Source organism: Notolepis coatsorum (assembly GCF_963971535.1).
Source record: "Notolepis coatsorum genome assembly, chromosome: 18".
Classification (NCBI taxonomy): Eukaryota; Metazoa; Chordata; class Actinopteri; order Aulopiformes; family Paralepididae; genus Notolepis; species Notolepis coatsorum.
Genome location: NC_140182.1, coordinates 20,550,008 through 20,570,275, shown reverse-complemented (window position 1 = coordinate 20,570,275; position 20,268 = coordinate 20,550,008). Strand labels below are relative to the sequence as shown.

The following is a 20,268-nucleotide window of genomic DNA, read 5'->3' as shown; positions in this document are numbered from 1 at the left end:
AATTTTCTGAAGTCCATTGAGTTCTTGCAGCATTTAATTTCAACCAACCAACTGTTGGCTCTTTAGGGCCGTGATCAGATCACGCTTGATTGACAGCTCCCTTTTAGTGGAAGTAGCTTTAAAAAAAAAATTGACATAATTTTATTTTCCATAAAAAGTTGTAGGTAGGCCTACATATATTACATATACGGCGATAGCGTCAATTATGTACAATGTGTACATATTACAAATAGGTACATACTGTATATTACATATTCAAACAATATAATCTGACTTTAAAGTGCTACTCCTCACCTACAACATTTTAAATGGGCTTGCACCGCTCTATCTATCCGATCTCATCTCCCGATACTCGCCCGCTCGTGCTCTGCGCTCACAAAATGCGGGGCTTCTATCGATCCCTAGGGTTAAAAAGAAATCCGCCGGCCACAGAGCCTTTGTCTACCGCGCTCCCTACCTGTGGAACAAATTACCTGCCGTCATCAGGGGCGCCTGCTCTGTCGAAGCTTTTAAATCCCTGCTTAAGACTCATCTTTTCTCTCTCTCCTTCAACCTACCCTGATCTCACCTGGTCGGGGACTGACCTTTAGATTAATCTGTCTAGTTTAGTTAGGGTACAGGGTACTACATGGTACTACATGGTACTACATGGCACTACAGGGTACTACATGGTACTACATGGCACTACATGGTACTACAGGGTACTACAGGGTACTACATGGCACTACAGGGTACTACATGGTACTACATGGCACTACAGGGTACTACAGGGTACTACATGGCACTACAGGGTACTACATGGTACTACATGGCACTACAGGGTACTACATGTCTGCTCTTTTGCAGCACCACCAACATGGGAACTCTCTAACTCTTCCCCCCCCCCCCCTTCCCTCACCCATCTCTCTGAGTGCCCGTCCCCTAGCGCCGACTAAGGTGATGGATGCCTCGCCTCGGGGTCTTGGCCAAGATAGCAGTGACTGCTCTACATGCACCTCCGAGGCCTTGGATCAGTTATTTACCGTTGTCTGTCCGTGGTCCTGTCAACTGATTAACAGACTGTTAACAGATTAACAGTCAACGCGGTTTCATTGCTGGGTTAAGTACTTCTATTCTATTCACATAATATGCTTACTTCATATATCTACTCCATTCACATATATGCTTACCACTTGTATCTATTGCTATGTCCGCCCACTACAATCACATGAGCTGCCTAACGCCTGTCCCGTCTCCCTGTCTCCCCGTGAGGTGCTGACCGGAGTGTCGGACGTCCGTTGATGAAGGCCGGGAGGCTGCGACCCCTATGCGTGCCCCCCTGTCTCCGGAGGTCTCGTAGTGGTGACCGGAGTGCCGGACGTCCCGCGATGATGTCGGGGAGTTCGCGACCCTCTCTGCGCCGCCCCCTATCTCCCTGTCTCCGGCTGTCCCTGAGCAATGACCGGAGTGTTGAATGTCCCGTGACTAAGACGGGGAGGACGTGACCCTCTTTGCGCCGCCCCTGTGCCTCAAATAGATCCGCTATCAGCTCTATCTTTTATCTTTCAAAATGTTCATTTGCTATCGCTATTAGCTCTATCTTTAATCTTTCAAAATGTTCAGTTGCTATTGCATGCACTCATCTGTGTTTCACTACACACATGAGTGCATGCTTACCAACTGTCCGTCTGCAACACTACTATCACCAACATCTAAGAAGGGAGATCCCCCCTTGAATGGCCCTTCTAAGGTTTCTCTCCTCCACACTGCCTGTGGAGCTTTTTTCCCTATTGTTAGGTTTTAGTGAGTTTTTCCTTACCTTCGCGTGGGGTATGTCTGGGAGTGCTTGCATTCTTTCATTTATTTGCATTTATCTTAAATTTTTTGGACCTTATGGTGTTCTTGTTCTGTTCTTGACTTATTGTTATGTTTTCTTCTTGACTTGTTTAAAGAAGACCTGTACGGCCCATGGGGACATTAACGTGTGTTGTCGGGCCTTATAAATAAATTTGATTTGATTTGATTTATAAACTATTTATGTTTTCAGCTCCCGCAGAAAATGTTATATCTCATGACAGCCCAAGTCTTATGTACAATGACCAGCATGTTCAGCACCATGGACAGCAACCGTCCAACACAGTTCACCTGCTCAAGTCCTCACCTGCTCCATTCTTCTCCTGTAATGCCACACCCTTCATAGTTGGGGAAATGAATAGATTGGGGCCTGGCTATTTAACCCTCAGGTTCTGTCCACTAATATGACATGTCACACTATTAGTAATAATAAAATAAGGTTGACTGTAGCTGAGGGATTTTTTCATTTGAATTATCACCCATCAAAATCATACACATTGTAGGCTACACATAAGACTTGGGCTGTCATGAGATATTTAATAGCTCAGCGTGATGACATACAGAGCGACCCAACTGAAAAAAGGACCCATCATATTGGGCAGCCGTTCAAATTGGGTGTCCACAAGATTGACTAATCCCTAACTAACAAACTAGGTTAGACCACCCAAATCTATATCTCCCAGAGTATGACGCACTAGCATTTTCCATTCACTTACATGAAACTACGTATCAACTCTGTGATTAATACAGAGATTTGAGTGATGTACCTCAGTCAGCCAGTAGCTTTCGAACCATGTCAGACTAATTCGAATTCTCAATCTATAGGTAAAAGCAAAGAAAAGTGCAGTTCATTTTAACAATGAAGACAACAACTTCCATGATCCCATGCTCATTCATGACGTCATCAAACGCTGCCTCTTGTTATTGTTCTGAGTGAGAGCCCCCAAGCAGCAGAACGAACATCTACATATTGTATGTTGTTAAGCTGTAAGGTCCCCCAATAAATCGATCAATACAGACCATATTAGATCCCCACTTGGGGTATCATTGGAAAGCCACACTCATTGGCTACAACCCTGTCCAAACATTTTCGAGGTCGTCAAATGATTATATCGGCATGTAACTCGAGAACCGCTGAACAGAATTGTCACCTGAAACGGCAATCGACAGGCAACAAATAGGGCTTTAATTCTATATGTATATTGTATTAAAAGAAATGCACATCCGAGCCGCTAGAGGTCGGCAAAGTGGTGCATTGCGAATCGTCCTCAAGAGGGCCCTTGGATGTTAACACTTTCAGAGCCGGCCGTGTTTTCCTTTTTACCCCCTTGAATGCCCATCAACCACTTCAATGTTAACGTTAATAACGCCTAATCTATGTTTTAAATTATGGCTATGTGTCTAATCTGCCCGTCGCTTATCAATGACTCATTTTCCAGTCAACATTGTCGAAGCGGATTGTTTTTTTATCGGTTCATTTCCGTTTTATAGCATTTTGAAAAGCCCTCGTTTTCACGGAAAATAAAAATATTCTGTGATAAACGCCCTGTACTGGAATATTCTAGAACGTTGTAATTTTTCGGCCTATTTATGAATAGTTTTCGAATAAACGCTAGATTATCGATAGTATATGTGTACGTATGCACGCTGGTGCCGCGAGCTGAAAATCGATTCTCTTATTTCCTGATCGCTCGCACAGCCAAACAGCCATATCACATATAGGGGAAAAGCTTATATCTCCGTGAAAACAGGTCTGATTATCCTAAGACTGGTAAAATAGATTCCTTACCTGAGATCAGATGGTATCCAAAAAGATTATTCCAATTCCTGATCGCCATTCCAAAAATCGATCCTTTTATTGATCCAATGCTACGTACTGTAAAGACATATTACACGCTGTTCTGATGGTCCACAATGAATCCGATCGGCTCTGGTTACATGCGAGAGAAGTAAAATGTGGATTCCGGAGGTTTTTTTTCTCATCCATTTTCATTGAGTCCATTCCAAAAGGGTGCATTACCATCTGAGAGACGATAGGGGGCGCTTTTTTCACATCTGAGCGCCTGGCGGGGCTGGTTTCCCAACGGTAGACTCGGTTGATGAAATATGAATTCAGATCGCTAATAAAAAAAAAACTATATTTGTCGTCGTGGGCACTCAATGGGGGGGCTGATCAAACGAGTTATGTCGTTTTGGGCATTCAAAGTGTTAAGAGGTTTTAATGTTGTGTTTCTTTTCCAAATGTAGCCAAGAGTAAAGACCCTATCAAAACAGCAGTCAAAGTGTATATTTTCATTTTTACCAATGTTTTTAAGATTGAACGAAAATAAGAATTTCTCTGAAAAATGCTAATTATATCTATTTTATCGGAAAACAAGAGGAAATGACTAAATCCAGATTTAACACTGCCATTGGAAAGAGGAGCTTTTTCCCTATCCCTATGGTTTGGCCATAATAAGGTCAAGGTCAAGTTCAAGGTCAAATAGGAATTTATCATTCAAATGGATTATAATGTATTACTGTATCTACAAATCCTTCTGTTTAATCATCTTCCATTTATTCATTTGCTTAGATCTTTTGTACACTTTTGATCTCAAGAAGGTGCTGAATGAGCTCAGTGAGCGAGCTCGGTTCCAGCACAATTGTAACATGGTGTTATTCACCGGCACAGATGCAAAAAAAGTCATAATTTATATTCTCCTTTTTTCGTTACAATTTGTTCAAGCCTAGTAACAGACACAATATTTCTGACACTGGAAATACATACCCCCAATTGACCTTGTACAAGTGGAGCAATCTTCCATTTACTTAGGCATGTACCTTTAGGCGAAATTTTAGAAAATAGGGCTACAGCTTAACAGGTTAAGGCTTGTCCAAGAATGGTTGCTTAGAGTCAAACACATACTGTAGTCATTTTCCCATTTTCCCATATAAAGACCTACATACAAGGGACTGTAGCATGCCCCCATTGTGCTAATTAGCTAGACAAAAAAGCAGTTTCACTGTGTTGAGAGGCAGCCTGGGTAACGATAACTGTGTAGTCAGTTAACTTAGCAATAGCTCCATGCCCTGAGTCACAGTGAGCTCTGAAGATCCAAAACATCAGCCTTGAGGTAGGAAACATCGCCCTGCTTTGACTCTGCTATGATGTGCCATGTTCCACATTTAGTACAAGTCACGGCAACATTTACAACAATATCAGATGGCACCAGCAGGTACCATGCCAACTAGTCAGGGTTAGTCCATAAAGCTGTGGGTTGCAAATCTCAGACTTCTGTCGGGATCGGACGGATTTCTTTTTGCATGTGCAACAAAGGTTTTGACTCCCAGAGGCACAAGCTGTTTTAAGCAGAATTTAGGGTTAGGGTTAGGAACGTGATGGTGGTCTTAGTTTTCCAATGCTAACCTGTGAACACAACTTGGCAGGCCAAAAGCATCCGATTGGCCAAAACATCAACTCCCTGCATCAATAACCAATCAGATGTTTTTGGCCTGCCAAGTTGTGTTGCGGGGGTTGCATCGGAAAACTGAGACCATCATCACGTTCCTCGTCAAAAACTACACACAATGTGCAAAAACACCTGTTGATCTTTTTTTTGTCAGCTTAACCCTTTCACTACCACACTACCAAATGGTTAACCATTTCACTGCGACAATACAGAAGGTTAACCCTTTCCCTGTCACACGACAAAGGGTTAACCCTTTCACAACCACACTACAGAAGGTTAACCCTTTCAAACCAGCTGTAGTGTGGTAGTGAAAGGGTTAACCTTCTGTAGTGTGGTAGTGAAAGGGTTAAAGCTACTGGTGCCTCTGGGAGTCTGTGGGAAAACCTTTGGTATTAAGTATACGGTTTTAAAATACTGTATATACCAGAGACATGTGGCCCTCTTATGCAGTTTACCATCATGATTCTGCCATCAGTCTTACAGTACATTATACAGTACGTCCACCATAGAATTTAAAATGCAGGACTTCTACTTGTATTACCAGAATACTGTATTTCTACTTTTGAGGATTTGTGACCTCATTCCACCAATTATACAGCATACTCTAAATACTCTGAGAAAGAAATGTGTATAATTTACTCGTGCCTGCCTGCGTACAATACACAGATAGCGACTGTACTATCTTTCTCAGGAGAGCTAAATGTCACACAGACCTACACAAACCTCTTCATCCCAAAGCTGCCTCTCTGTTTCTCTAAGCGTAATAAACCACGGACAAGGGGCCTGTTTTCTCCCCAAGCTGCCTTAATCCAAGATGGCTCCCACTTTACCCAGAAGCACTGGCACCAGAGCCCATCCAGCCTCTGAGCTCAGAGTAGAAGAAAGAAGGTCTTAGAGAGATTTGGTTGCTTCACGTCTCTTTTTTTTTTTTTTTCAGGCACATTACATAATTCCTAAAGTATACTTAAATGAGAGTTTTGGATTCCGACTGAGAGGTGGTGAGAGGGGGTAGGAGAGGAGGTAGGAGAGGAGGGGAGAAACGGTTGTGGGTTTTTAGGGAACACTGATGCCTTATGCCAAGCAGCACAGACTAACCTCTCATGTCCTGCTGAGGCTCTCTGTGCTCTATAGACAGGGTGCCAGGGGCCACGTCAGCTGCATCAGCCTGTCTGTGGACGTGCCTGGACTGTATCACACTGCCCAGTGCCGTGCGGTTCAATATGATGAACATAGTATGGATTATCAAACATGGGATTTATATAAACCACACATGGTCAGCTGAGGAATGAAATTAGCAACAGGCCTTAGATAGATTTCCATCTTTCTACATAGAGCCATGTTGTGTGGTGGTGGGTAGATCACAATATATATAATATTATAATTATCTAATGCTCATTTCATTCCTCAGCTGACCATGTGTGGTTTAGAAGGAGCAGAATTAGCTGAATAATCTCAGCACACCTTACAATAGACGTTGTCTTTCAGTGTGACACATGTCATATACTGTGGCGTCCTTGACGAAGACGGACAGGAGCACTTGGATTGGTCCCCGGGGCGCGGCTCACGTTGACGCCCTATCTGCTCCCGGCTGCCCATGGGGATGGGAAAAGTGCAGAGAGACATTTCATCGGCGACTCAGTGCATGTGTGTGTGTGTGTGTTCCTGTGGGTCGACCATCTCGCGTGTGTGTGTTAAAACTGCATGACAAATAAAGACTTCTAGTCTAACAATTATTATTGTTGCACGTGCAGTTGGGTGGTTGCTGAGGTTTGGGCTGTTTTTATGCACCTTGCGTCTGCATGTATACCATCCCATTTAAAAAAGCATCATGGTATTTCCCCCCAAAATATCATGGTATGTCCACCATTTCTTGGTCACTATGATGATGGTAGTGACAAAAAAAACTATGGGAATACCATGATGTTACCATCAGTATCATGGTTTAAATTGGATACTACCATGGTATTATTTAAGTGCAAAAGTGATACCATGGTGATACATAACTTTTACCATGACAGTACCATGGTCTTATACCATAATAGTATACCATGGTAAATATGAAATTACCATCAGACTACCATGGTACTCTTTTGTAAGGGATACTTAGTTGGTACACATGCAGATAAAGGCAGATGTGTATTTTACTTGATGTTCAGCCAGGAGAGTATAAAAAGGATTCAATATGTAAGAGCAATAAAAAAAAGACAACGGATGATGCTTCATGCGTTTTATTGAATCTCATCCACCACATGATTCAATGCTATAAACATTTATTCCCACTATATATATATACCATATATATATATGGTCAAACTATTTGTCTTATTTTATTAAATCACATTAAATCACTTTATTTGAGACCACCCCCCTAGATAGGAAAAAAATAAAATAAAGGATGAAATCATTTGCAAACATCTTAATTGTTTAGAATAGTCAAAAAAAGAAAAGAAATGTATTAAAATGTTTTTGGTCGCATAATTTTATTACCCAAAAAGGGGCGTGGTCTATTCAAAATTGACCCTTTTTGCATGTTACCCCAAAAATTGATGATATATAGATATTTTCTCATGCTTTTTCATGTTACTACATTAAAAAACTAACTTTTTGTTAGAGTATTTTTTTATATGCCACCCGAACAGGGATTTATGACCTTTTATGACCCCCTAGTCATTAAAAAAAAAATTTCGCATACATTTTTTGTATAAAATTTTCTAAAAATCTGGATGAGTGATATATCAAGAAATCCTCTAACAAAAAGTTGTGGTATATGGATAGGAGGAAACATGGCCAGTTTGGTGTGTGGAGGTACTAGAGAAATTGCGATTTATTGTAATCATGTGTAATACAAACTCATAAAATCTCATTTTGAGAAAAACGCCTTTAAAGTTTTGTATTGTCTGTAAATCATGTCAAGTCAAGTCAAGAGTTTTAATTGTCACGGCATACAGGTATACAATGAAATGCGGCTGGTCTTGCCCGCGACGATGTGCAATACAGTGGTACAACATATAATAGAATCCAATAAAAATACAGTGGTACAACATATTAATAGAATCCAATAACAACAACAGTGCAATAAACAGGTACATGGTGTGCCATCTCGGTATCTGTACATAGTATTTACAGAGCATATAGGACATGCTAGGTAGCTTTAGTAGTGCAATACACTGTTCCTGATGTTATACTAATTTAAAGTGGCCTTTCCTCTGGCCATAAGTGTGCGTGTGTGCGGCATGAGTGTTAAAGTGGCTGCTAGTGTGTGAGCGTGCTCAGCGTGCGTGTCGTGTGTGTGCTTGTGTGTGGATAGTTCAGTTTCTGTGTCTCTCAATGTTCATTGTTCAAGGCTCTGATGGCCTGGGGGAAGAAGCTTAGCCTAAGCCTCTCCGTCCTAGTAGCTGGGGTTCGCAGGCGTCTGCCTGACCTCAGCAGCTGGAACAGGCTGTTATTGGGGTGGTGGGGGTCTTTCATTATCCTGCAGGCTCTGGATTTGCACCTCTTGTTGTATAGAGCCTGCAGGGGTGGTAGTGCAATACCTGTGGTACGCTCGGCTGAGCGCACCACTCTCTGTAGGGCCTTCTTGTCCTGTGCCGTGCTGTTCCCATACCAGGCAGTGATGTTTCCGGTCAAGATGCTCTCTACAGCTCCTGAGTAGAAGGACTGGAGTATCTTCCCCGATACTCTGAACTTCCTTAACTGTCTCAGGTGGTAGAGGCGCTGCTTCGCTTTCTTTACTACTGTGTCTATGTGTGTTGACCATGTCAGATCCTCTGAGATGTGGACCCCCAGGTACTTGAAGCTGCTCACCCTGTCCACGGTAGCCCCGTTAATCATCAGTGGTGTGTGTGTCTTATGACATATCAACAAACCCTTTGGCACAAAGAAGCAGGATATAGATATGAATAAAGGTGGAACGTTTGGTGTGTGTAGATACTAGGGAAATGGTACATGTCTAGCCTTTGGGAAAAACGCCTTCAAAGTTCTGTATTGTAAAATGCCATACATTTTTATTTGAAACCGCTATTTACAAACACAACACCCAATCAAACCATTAGTAATAGACAACCTAAACACATGCCTGATAACTGAATAACATAATAACATAATAACATAATAACATAATAACATAATAATAATAATAATAATAATAATAATAATAATAATAATAATAATAATAATAATAATAATAATAATAATAATAATAATAATAATAATAATAATAATAATAATAATAATAATAATAATAATAATAATAATAATAATAATAATAATAGTAGTAGTAGTAGTAACAGTGTAGTAACAAACAACATAACCGATTACTGTACCCCCTAATAGGCAAAAAAATATTTGAATAGATATCACTATGAAACTTTCCCAGTTTGTTATGTACATATAAACTAAGAAAAGGAAATTAGCAAGTTTTCTGAATTTTATGTTTATATATGCAAATGAGGCACTTCCCCATTCAATATGTGCACATTTATGGATGCAATCATGCAAAATGAAGCAAAATTACTTTTCTTGTCACTAGTTTGAAAGAAGACATGTAAAGTGCAACATTATACAAAAATCTCAAAATTGCCCCAAAATCAGGAAAATGGTATTTTAGGGGGGTGGTCTCCCCTTGAGTGACACCTCCTCCACACACTCCTCCTCCTCCTCCTCCTCCTCCTCCTCCTCCTCCTCCTCCTCCTCCTCCTCCTCCTCATCTACTCCCACGTGATTGGTCCGATGATGACTGGATTCAGGGGGAGGGCATCGGAGACGGAGCGAGACCTCCTCCCCCGACACGACTGCAGACAGGAGACACCAGAGATGAATATACTGTATATCACAGAGCTGATAGCACAACATTGAGCAATGAGCATATACACAAATACTGTAACAAGATGCCATTGACCTGATCTAATATCATGCTTTGTTTAAAGGATAATTCCCTTCATTTTCAACTTAGACGATCACCCGCCATCACACCCACCGATTCCGATCTAAATCTCATCAGTTGGATGCCGAACGAAATGGAGCATTGCGTTAGTTCAGGCAGGACATGGGAGTCGAGCTGAGCCCAAGATGCGCAACAACCACAAACATAACTAAAACTTGACACCAAGGCAGTCCTTTTACGCTGATCTGCCTCCAACTCCAACCCTGGTGTGCAACGCCCCTGGAGCAGTTTGGAGTTCAGTGCTTTGCTCAAGGGAACTTCAGCAGCAACGTACTGGGTCAAGTTCTTTACCTCATCTAGCCCATCCAGCCATATCTGGAAAATGTGTCAAATTAAACTAATTTAGCTGCATGGGAACCCCCTCGAAACCCCATCAAGGACCTGTGGGGGTCCACTTTGTCTTAACATCACATCATAATAACATCACATCACAACCGGTTCAGGTGGATAGGGCCTTGGTACTCACAGGAGAGACAGAGACACGGCCTTGGTACTCACAGGAGAGACAGAGACAGGGCCTTGGTACTCACAGGAGAGACAGAGACACGGCCTTGGTACTCACAGGAGAGACAGAGACACAGCCTTGGTACTCACAGGAGAGACAGAGACACGGTCTTGGTACTCACAGGAGAGACAGAGACACGGTCTTGGTACTCACAGGAGAGACAGAGACACGGTCTTGGTACTCACAGGAGAGACAGAGACACGGTCTTGGTACTCACAGGAGAGACAGAGACACGGCCTTGGTACTCACAGGAGAGACAGAGACACAGCCTTGGTACTCACAGGAGAGACAGAGACACGGTCTTGGTACTCACAGGAGAGACGGAGACACAGCCTTGGTACTCACAGGAGAGACAGAGACACGGTCTTGGTACTCACAGGAGAGACAGAGACACAGCCTTGGTACTCACAGGAGAGACAGAGACACAGCCTTGGTACTCACAGGAGAGCCGGAGACACGGTCTTGGTACTCACAGGAGAGACAGAGACACAGCCTTGGTACTCACAGGAGAGACGGAGACAGGGTCTTGGTACTCACAGGAGAGACAGAGACACAGTCTTGGTACTCACAGGAGAGACAGAGACACGGTTTTGTACTCACAGGAGAGACGGAGACACGGCTGCGGTCACGCAGGCCAAGGGTGCAGTGCAGGAAGATGCTGGTGAAGTCCCTCTGGAACAGGAAGAGCCGGGCAGAGAAGCGAGCTTGGAGGGACGAGCCGTTCTCAGTCACTGACACCTGACGGTGGTTAGTTGCACACCTAGATGTTGAGGTTTTCAGATGAATGTTTTCAGATTCATGTTTTCAGACCTAATTATCTGAAGATGGTAAGTTAGGGCTTGCGTACGTTCATCGTTAAGGACAGTAGAGGTCGAGTAGTTTCGGGTGATCTATCACATTCACACTCCGATGTGATTTCAGTTGAGTTTACAAATGTAAATATGTGGGCTGTCCAAAACATTTTAAAAACTGACTTGTATAGTTCCTCGTATGAAGGGCTCAATTGTTTAAAACAGGTGGGAAAAAGTTCACAATCTTGTTACAAAACTGACCTCATATACGGCTCACAAAAAAACTAAAGTCATTGTGTTTTCAGCCATCGGTGTCTCTGACCTGTTTTGAATGAGGAAGTATTTCTTGGGGTCGTCGGAGCTCTGAGTCTGAGTAGCATAGCAGTCTTCCAGGACCACCACAAAATGGTTTGCATCCGTCTCGTCGATCGTAACGCCCACATACAGCGTAGCGCCGACCGGTATGGTGACGGGACCGGCTGGGTACGGGGCTGTGAAGTTGGGGTTGCGGTACAAAGACATGGAGGCTCTGGCTTGGGGTCCAACGCCAACAATTGCATTAGCGTTACTTGCCCTGCAAAACCCAAAGACACAGTTCACTGCCACAGTGCCACAGAATGGGAGAATATTTGTTTACTAGTGGATAAAAAAAGGTTTGTGCCCAAACAACCAGGAGTAGAGGTTAAATAGTTGTAGAGTGGATCCATGGGGGATGAAGAAAGACACAAAGGAGAATACTTTTTTACTAACATACAAGACAAAAAAGTATATTGTCATAACCCAGCTAAATTCTAATTGTGATATATATCCATGGGGTGGGGGGGGGGGATTTGATGTCAGCTCTGTCTGCTTGAAAAGAGAAAATTATTAAATTGGTGGGATACCTTCACCTTGATCATTGTTGCCTTTTAAAGAGGTGTGAAAATATTAGATTCGATTCAAATGCATTGTCATTATACAGCGAAAGTACAGTACAACGAAAATAAGTTTGGCATCCAACCAGAGTGCAAATGCAACAGTAAAGTGCAATAGAAAATATACAATGTACAGGTGATTAAACTGGGTATAAAATATATAAATGAGTACTACTGAGTAATAGTCCTAATCAGATGTATGTACAGAGTTGTAGTATTAATATGGTGTACTATGACACTATGGCCAGCAGCGTAATTAGTAAGAGTAGGTAAGGGATATGTACAGATATAGATATAGTTTTTTACAGATATGCTACAGATATATGCAGATTATATGTACAGACAAATGTGGATATATACAGTATATATACAGAATAAATATATATGGTATATATAGCATTATTGTACATGCTATCATACAGTTATATCTGGTTATATGCAGGGGTATACATACTAGGTATATAAAAGGATATTATGCAGGTACATTCAGACAGATATGGATATATGTATGCAGTATATATAAATATATATATACGGTATATACAGCACTATTGTACATGCTATCATACAGCGTTATATGGGTAGACTATAGTATGAGGTACAGTAGGTAGTTATGATTATTATGATTATGAGTTCAAAGTTCATACAGTATGGGTAACAGAGCCCCCTAGGGTATAGGCAATGGAGTTCAGAGTTTATATGGTATGGCTGTCATCGTGGTACAGAGTTCAGGGAGATGACAACTGAGGGAAAGAAGTTGTCTGCTTGACTTGGAGTGGAGGTTCCTGTAGCGCCTCCCGGAGGGGAGGAGGGCAGACATGTAGTCCATGATTGGGATGACAACATATTTGGCTAAATAATTAAATATGCCTCGTTTTATAAATGTGTATACAGAAACAATTCTGTTGCTTTTGTTGATAATATTAATTAATTTCATTGATAACATAGTGCTGTAATTTCATTTTCTAATAAATATGCATGATCAAGTTCAACAACGTGTGCTTTTATTTTGATATTCCTTATTTCCACGTTGAAAGTGTGGGGTCGCCAAAATAATTCCAAAATAAAATGGGGTTGTGGTATAAAAAAGTTTGAGAACCCCTGGCCGACCGCTGTCAGGTGAAAAGAAGCGTCTGGCGACTCCACATGTATCAGAGGAGGCATGTGTTAGTTCTACACCCTCCCCAGGCCCACTGTGGAGCAATGCGCGCAATGACCAGGAAGGGAATTGGCTAAATTGGGATGGGTGAAAAATACAGAAAGCCCAAAAATAAATAGAAAAAATTAAATATAAAAATCTCCTGCAACAATAAAGGCTGCCTCTGGGTGTGAGTTATGTTGTTTGCTAATGGCAGCACCTTCATTGCTAGCTTGGCATTAGCATCACAAGGTACATAGGCTGCAGTCACAATGGTAGTTATAAAAAGGTAGAAAGGTCTACACTTGATCATGATATATTCCATATTAGCAGAACAGTGACTCACAAAGCCTTGCATTGTGCATGCGCCGCCATCTTTAAGATCATAAAGTATTTAGGCCTATTTCTTACCGCAGCTGAGGTCTGATGGCCACCTGCATACTGGTCTCAGTGTCCATAGGGTAGATGCAGGAGAAAGTAAAGCTTACAGGGTCTGGAAGAGAGCTGTTCTCTTCTCCGTCTTCGTCGGGGTACACAAACAAGGTGTTGGCGTAGGTGGCGTGAGTGCCATTGATCTGGAGAAAGGAAGACGTCAAAAGAAAGTGTCACCAGCGTCATTCTCTGCAACATCCGTTCATTTCGGGTTAGCATGGCTTTTAAATATTGGTTAAACGTTAAAAAACGTTAAAAAAGTTAAAAAAAAAAAAAAAAAAAAAAAATCCCATTAACCCCACATACATCAAGGACAAAATTACCTTTTTAGACGGTAAAGGAAAAGACTGTTCATTTCTGCCATAGGCGGAAAAACACCACACGGGGCTCATCATAATGATGCGGCCACATAAGAGGTCTATGTTTACAATGCCAATTTGTCCTCCATGTTGGAAGAAACAATGGGCCTCATTCACGAAGCGATATAAGAACAGATTTCCTTTTATTTTGTTCTTATCTAGCATTTTGTCTTATTTTGTTCTTACCTGGGATTCAGCAATGTTTTCTTATTTTTGCTTTTCTTTTAGGCAGTGGTCGAGAGCAAAATAAATAAATAAAACCCTACCATTGGTCAATTGCCCCCAAATACGACTTTAAAAGTCCAATCGTTATTATTATAACTTATTGCATGCGTTCTGCTTCTGAAATGGATTATATATTGCTGTTAGAACAGTTAGATGCTCTGGCCGCCCAGGCCGTATGCATAGAACGCATATTTAGAGATCTAGATCTATTTGCAGAGCCAGATGAATGGCTGCTTAACCATTTCAGATTGCGTGTGTGTGTGTGTGTGTGTGTGCTCGTGCATTGAGGCTGCCTCATAAGCCATTTTATTTATTTGTGTTTATTTATTTATTTATTTATTTATTTATTTATTTATTTATTTATTTATTTATTTATTTATTTATTTATTTATTTATTTATTTATTTATTTATTTATTTATTTATTTATTTATGGAGCATTTATTTATCCAATCTGGTTGGATTGTGTATTGTACTTGTGCTGTATAATAACAATACATTTTAATTAGGGCTGTCAGTTTATCGCGTTAATTAGATTAATTAATTACACAGCAAATTATCGCGTTATGAAAATTAACTCAAAATTAATTACAAAAAAAAAAAAAAAATTGTATAAATTTTTTTTTGTATCTCATTCATTCCATAAGAATGTAGAATACACATTTACAGACGTTTTTTTTTTTTAATATGGCCCATTTGCATGTTCTTGGTATCTGATTCTAGGGACATCTATGAATCTCAGGGAATGTATTCCCAGTGTCAGAAATACTGTGGGCTAGATCCAAAGAATGGATTGCACGGTGCAAGTTGCACCCTTACTTACAATTCATTATGAATAAAAAATGGGGGACCCTGATGTAAACAAGACGAAAGTCTTTCTCTGGTTTGCATCCCCTTAACAATTGTGTGCCGTACTGTATTGTACCCATTCTGCAATCTGTTAATAACATTTTCATTCAATCAATCAATCTGCGCGGTGATTGATTGAATGAACATTTTATTTTGAGTAAATTGTAATGAACCAAATGAGAATATCAATTTTATTTTTTTTATCTTTGACTGTGAATAACACCATGCTCAAATTGACCAGACCTGAAAAATCTAAGCAAATTAATAGATGGAAGATGATTAAACAGAAGGTTTTGTAGATACAGTACTGAATTCTGCCATCCGGACACATGCAATTTGAAATATGATTATAGAATATAGAATATCAGGCATAAAATGGTTATGCGATTAAAATGCGATTAATTAGATTAATTAATTACAAATCCTGTAATTAATTAGATAAATTTTTTTAATCGCCTGACAGCACTAATTTTAATCTCATTTTGAGATCAGTCGCAAATCGCTTCCTGTTGAATGGATCCGAACCTCTCAAGCTGTTTTGCACACCGCCCTCGCCGTTTTGCACACGCCGCATTCGCCTTTTTCTACAGTATGGTTAAACACCACGCTACTGTTAGCACTAAGTTAGCTTCTCAAGAAGAGTGATGCAACGGTTTCTACAGTATGGTTAATCACTGCTCTACTGTTAGCACCAAGTTAGCTTCCCAACAAGAGTGATGCAACATTTTCTACAGTAGCTATGGTTAAACACTGCTCTAATTTTAGCACTAAGTTAGCTTCCCAACAAGAGTAACGCAAAGTTAGCCTCCGTTTCCATCAAGAATGACCTTTTATTGGATTTAACTTCATGGCCATGTGATCGTCCACTTTCTCCTACAAAAAAGGAAGATGGACTTAACTTAATGGCCAGTAGGCCTATAGGCTAAATGTTTTATTTATTTGTATATGGTTCTGTCTTTGGCCTCGCAAAAAATACTGAACTTGCCAGGCTAATGGAATCGAATGGATCTTTGCTTGCTGTGTGATGTTGTTGCTGGTAAGACTAAGTTGGTCTGATGTTCATATTCAGTGGCCTGGCTCAATGTGTGTGTAATCCCAGCAGCCGGGTTGTGATGTGCTGTTGAAACCTGTAATGATAAAATCTTGTCATTTGTTCTTGTTGGGAGATAATGTTATGTTTATGAGCAGGCAACTTTTTTAGTTAATTAAAGCAGCCCACCCTAACATAGCAGGCTAAAACTGGCCCTGTTTCAAAGCCCAGCGGGCAATAGCCGGATAATGGAATTTGTAACGTACTGCACACAGCAGCACACACATTAGTTGAGAGTCATGACTTTATTTGTAGTGTGCTCCTGTACTGTAGCTACGAGTACTCGGTAGGGACAGAACAGACTGCAGCTATGAAAGCCAATGCACCATATAAACTAGTGCAATTAAACACAACAATATATTACCGACTTTGTAATGTTTGCTGGGGTTGGTCGGGTGTTTAAGATGCCTATCTGGTTATTTATGAAAAAAATTGGAGTTTGCGTAGTCCATCTGTCCAGACCCCCCCCCCCCCCCCCCCCCCAGTCCAGTAATGCTAGTGCAATTGACTTGCACTGGCATTGCAACAAACTATAAAATGTTCTGCTTCCAATATCTCAAAAAACAAATGGATGTACTGTATGCAACATTGGAGTAATTTCAGACTGATTGGACATATCAGACATTCTTCTATGAAAATGTGGACGATCCCCTTCAAGGTCATAGGTTCAGTCAAATTGAACTCACCGTCATTGTGTTTCCACATTTTCCTGCCGTGCGTTCCACCCGATACCACACCGTACCATTCCGCTGTTCAAGTGCAGAACACAGGGGGTCTGCCATGTGGCCAGATGATGCAATCAGGCCTTCATACTCAAGGTAAGACCCAGGAAGACCCAACTCTATGATCCTCATACCACAAAGCAACGCTGGCTGAACTTTGGCTGCAACATGGGTTGGCTGAACTTTGGCTGCAGCATGGGTTGGCTGAACTGTGGCTGCAGCATGGGTTGGCTGAACTGTGGCTGCAACATGGGTTGGCTGAACTGTGGCTGCAGCATGGGTTGGCTGAACTTTGGCTGCAGCATGGGTTGGCTGAACTGTGGCTGCAGCATGGGTTGGCTGAACTGTGGCTGCAACATGGGTTGGCTGAACTGTGGCTGCAGCATGGGTTGGCTGAACTGTGGCTGCAACATGGGTTGGCTGAACTGTGGCTGCAACATGGGTTGGCTGAACTGTGGCTGCAACATGGGTTGGCTGAACTGTGGCTGCAGCATGGGTTGGCTGAACTGTGGCTGCAACATGGGTTGGCTGAACTGTGGCTGCAGCATGGGTTGGCTGAACTGTGGCTGCAACATGGGTTGGCTGAACTGTGGCTGCAACATGGGTTGGCTGAACTTTGGCTGCAACATGGGTTGGCTGAACTGTGGCTGCAGCATGGGTTGGCTGAACTGTGGCTGCAGCATGGGTTGGCTGAACTGTGGCTGCAGCATGGGTTGGCTGAACTGTGGCTGCAGCATGGGTTGGCTGAACTGTGGCTGCAGCATGGGTTGGCTGAACTGTGGCTGCAACATGGGTTGGCTGAACTGTGGCTGCAGCATGGGTTGGCTGAACTTTGGCTGCAGCATGGGTTGGTTGAACTGTGGCTGCAACATGGGTTGGCTGAACTGTGGCTGCAACATGGGTTGGCTGAACTGTGGCTGCAACATGGGTTGGCTGAACTGTGGCTGCAGCATGGGTTGGCTGAACTGTGGCTGCAACATGGGTTGGCTGAACTGTGGCTGCAACATGGGTTGGCTGAACTGTGGCTGCAGCATGGGTTGGCTGAACTGTGGCTGCAACATGGGTTGGCTGAACTGTGGCTGCAACATGGGTTGGCTGAACTGTGGCTGCAACATGGGTTGGCTGAACTGTGGCTGCAACATGGGTTGGCTGAACTGTGGCTGCAACATGGGTTGGCTGAACTGTGGCTGCAGCATGGGTTGGCTGAACTGTGGCTGCAACATGGGTTGGCTGAACTGTGGCTGCAGCATGGGTTGGCTGAACTGTGGCTGCAACATGGGTTGGCTGAACTGTGGCTGCAACATGGGTTGGCTGAACTGTGGCTGCAGCATGGGTTGGCTGAACTGTGGCTGCAGCATGGGTTGGCTGAACTGTGGCTGCAGCATGGGTTGGCTGAACTGTGGCTGCAGCATGGGTTGGCTGAACTGTGGCTGCAACATGGGTTGGCTGAACTGTGGCTGCAGCATGGGTTGGCTGAACTTTGGCTGCAGCATGGGTTGGCTGAACTGTGGCTGCAACATGGGTTGGCTGAACTGTGGCTGCAACATGGGTTGGCTGAACTGTGGCTGCAACATGGGTTGGCTGAACTGTGGCTGCAGCATGGGTTGGCTGAACTGTGGCTGCAGCATGGGTTGGCTGAACTGTGGCTGCAACATGGGTTGGCTGAACTGTGGCTGCAACATGGGTTGGCTGAACTGTGGCTGCAACATGGGTTGGCTGAACTGTGGCTGCAGCATGGGTTGGCTGAACTGTGGCTGCAACATGGGTTGGCTGAACTGTGGCTGCAGCATGGGTTGGCTGAACTGTGGCTGCAACATGGGTTGGCTGAACTGTGGCTGCAACATGGGTTGGCTGAACTGTGGCTGCAGCATGGGTTGGCTGAACTGTGGCTGCAGCATGGGTTGGCTGAACTGTGGCTGCAGCATGGGTTGGCTGAACTGTGGCTGCAGCATGGGTTGGCTGAACTGTGGCTGCAACATGGGCTGTAAAGAGACAGGTTAGACTTCAGGTTGAAATGAGAATTCCCATGTTCACGTTCACCTGCTATGATCTTGAACAGTTCAGTGTAGGTTTGTGAATGTGTGGTCTCTCTCCCAAATAAATAAGACAGCCAAGACTCTGTAATGGCAGTGAGAAACACACAGTTGTGCCATTGTCTTTATTTTACCAGTAACTCAGGTTCTAGATCTTGATTCTGGTGACTAATCCACATTTACAAGGATGAGGAATCCAGTAGTAACATTTATAACATGCTGGCAACTACCTAACTACTGTACATATAGCTGGCATTCAGAGAACTACATATTAGTAAAAGCATCAAATATTAGCACATGTGTAGGTAATTAGTATGCATAATACTGTATGTGTTTAATATTTAACCTTAAGTAATATTTGTTTACATCTATGTGTATTGTTCAGAATAGTTAATGTGAAGAAAATAGTGATCATAAGCCATAGACGCTTGTCCTACTCAGTTGAGATCACTAGACTGTTAACGGGTAAGTCATACAATAGGCCTACTTAGTTATTTTTTGTTTTTAAGTATGTCAAATTACCTCGTTGGCTAGCTTGATGTTAGTTATAATACTTACTGTTGACTGTGTTAAATTAACCTACATGTCTAACTTGATACCTTACGTCAGCTAGCTACACAATACTTACTTTATAGTAAGAAATTATTATTCAGTAATATGCTTGTCTTGTGTTTTCACACTTGTCTAATTACTTGGCTGACATACAGTACATTAGTGAGCTAGCTACATCATCTATTGTGTTGCATGTCACTGTTATATTTTACACTATGTTGTTAGTAGCCTACAGCTTTTGGGAATTACATAGCATATGCTTATCCACTTTTTCTCCTCCTATTTTTCTTAAATTTTCCTCCCATCCCAATTTAGTCGCTATGCGAATTCCCCCCTCCCCTTCCTGGTCGTTGCGCGCATCTGCCCCCTACTTGCCGGTCTAGGGAGCCCTGAAGTCTATCACATGCTTCCTCCGATACATAGGAGACAGCCAGCA

At 42.4% G+C, this 20,268-nt stretch overlaps 1 protein-coding gene across 1 annotated transcript in view; it reads right to left on the bottom strand.

Annotated features, from left to right (window-relative positions):
* Window positions 1–9,964: 9,964 nt before the first annotated feature.
* The window catches only part of LOC311245265 (uncharacterized protein), a 39,274-nt gene continuing 28,970 nt past the window's right edge, over window positions 9,965–20,268 (bottom strand). The window contains exons 6-12 of the mRNA XM_084335101.1: window positions 19,090–19,229; window positions 17,615–19,001; window positions 17,212–17,570; window positions 13,984–14,147; window positions 11,843–12,094; window positions 11,330–11,489; window positions 9,965–10,072 (exon numbers count right to left, since the gene is read on the bottom strand). Of these exons, the coding sequence (XP_084191227.1) occupies window positions 9,989–10,072; window positions 11,330–11,489; window positions 11,843–12,094; window positions 13,984–14,147; window positions 17,212–17,570; window positions 17,615–19,001; window positions 19,090–19,229 (2,546 nt within the window). The 3' untranslated portion in view covers window positions 9,965–9,988. The remainder of the gene's footprint in view (window positions 10,073–11,329; window positions 11,490–11,842; window positions 12,095–13,983; window positions 14,148–17,211; window positions 17,571–17,614; window positions 19,002–19,089; window positions 19,230–20,268) is intronic.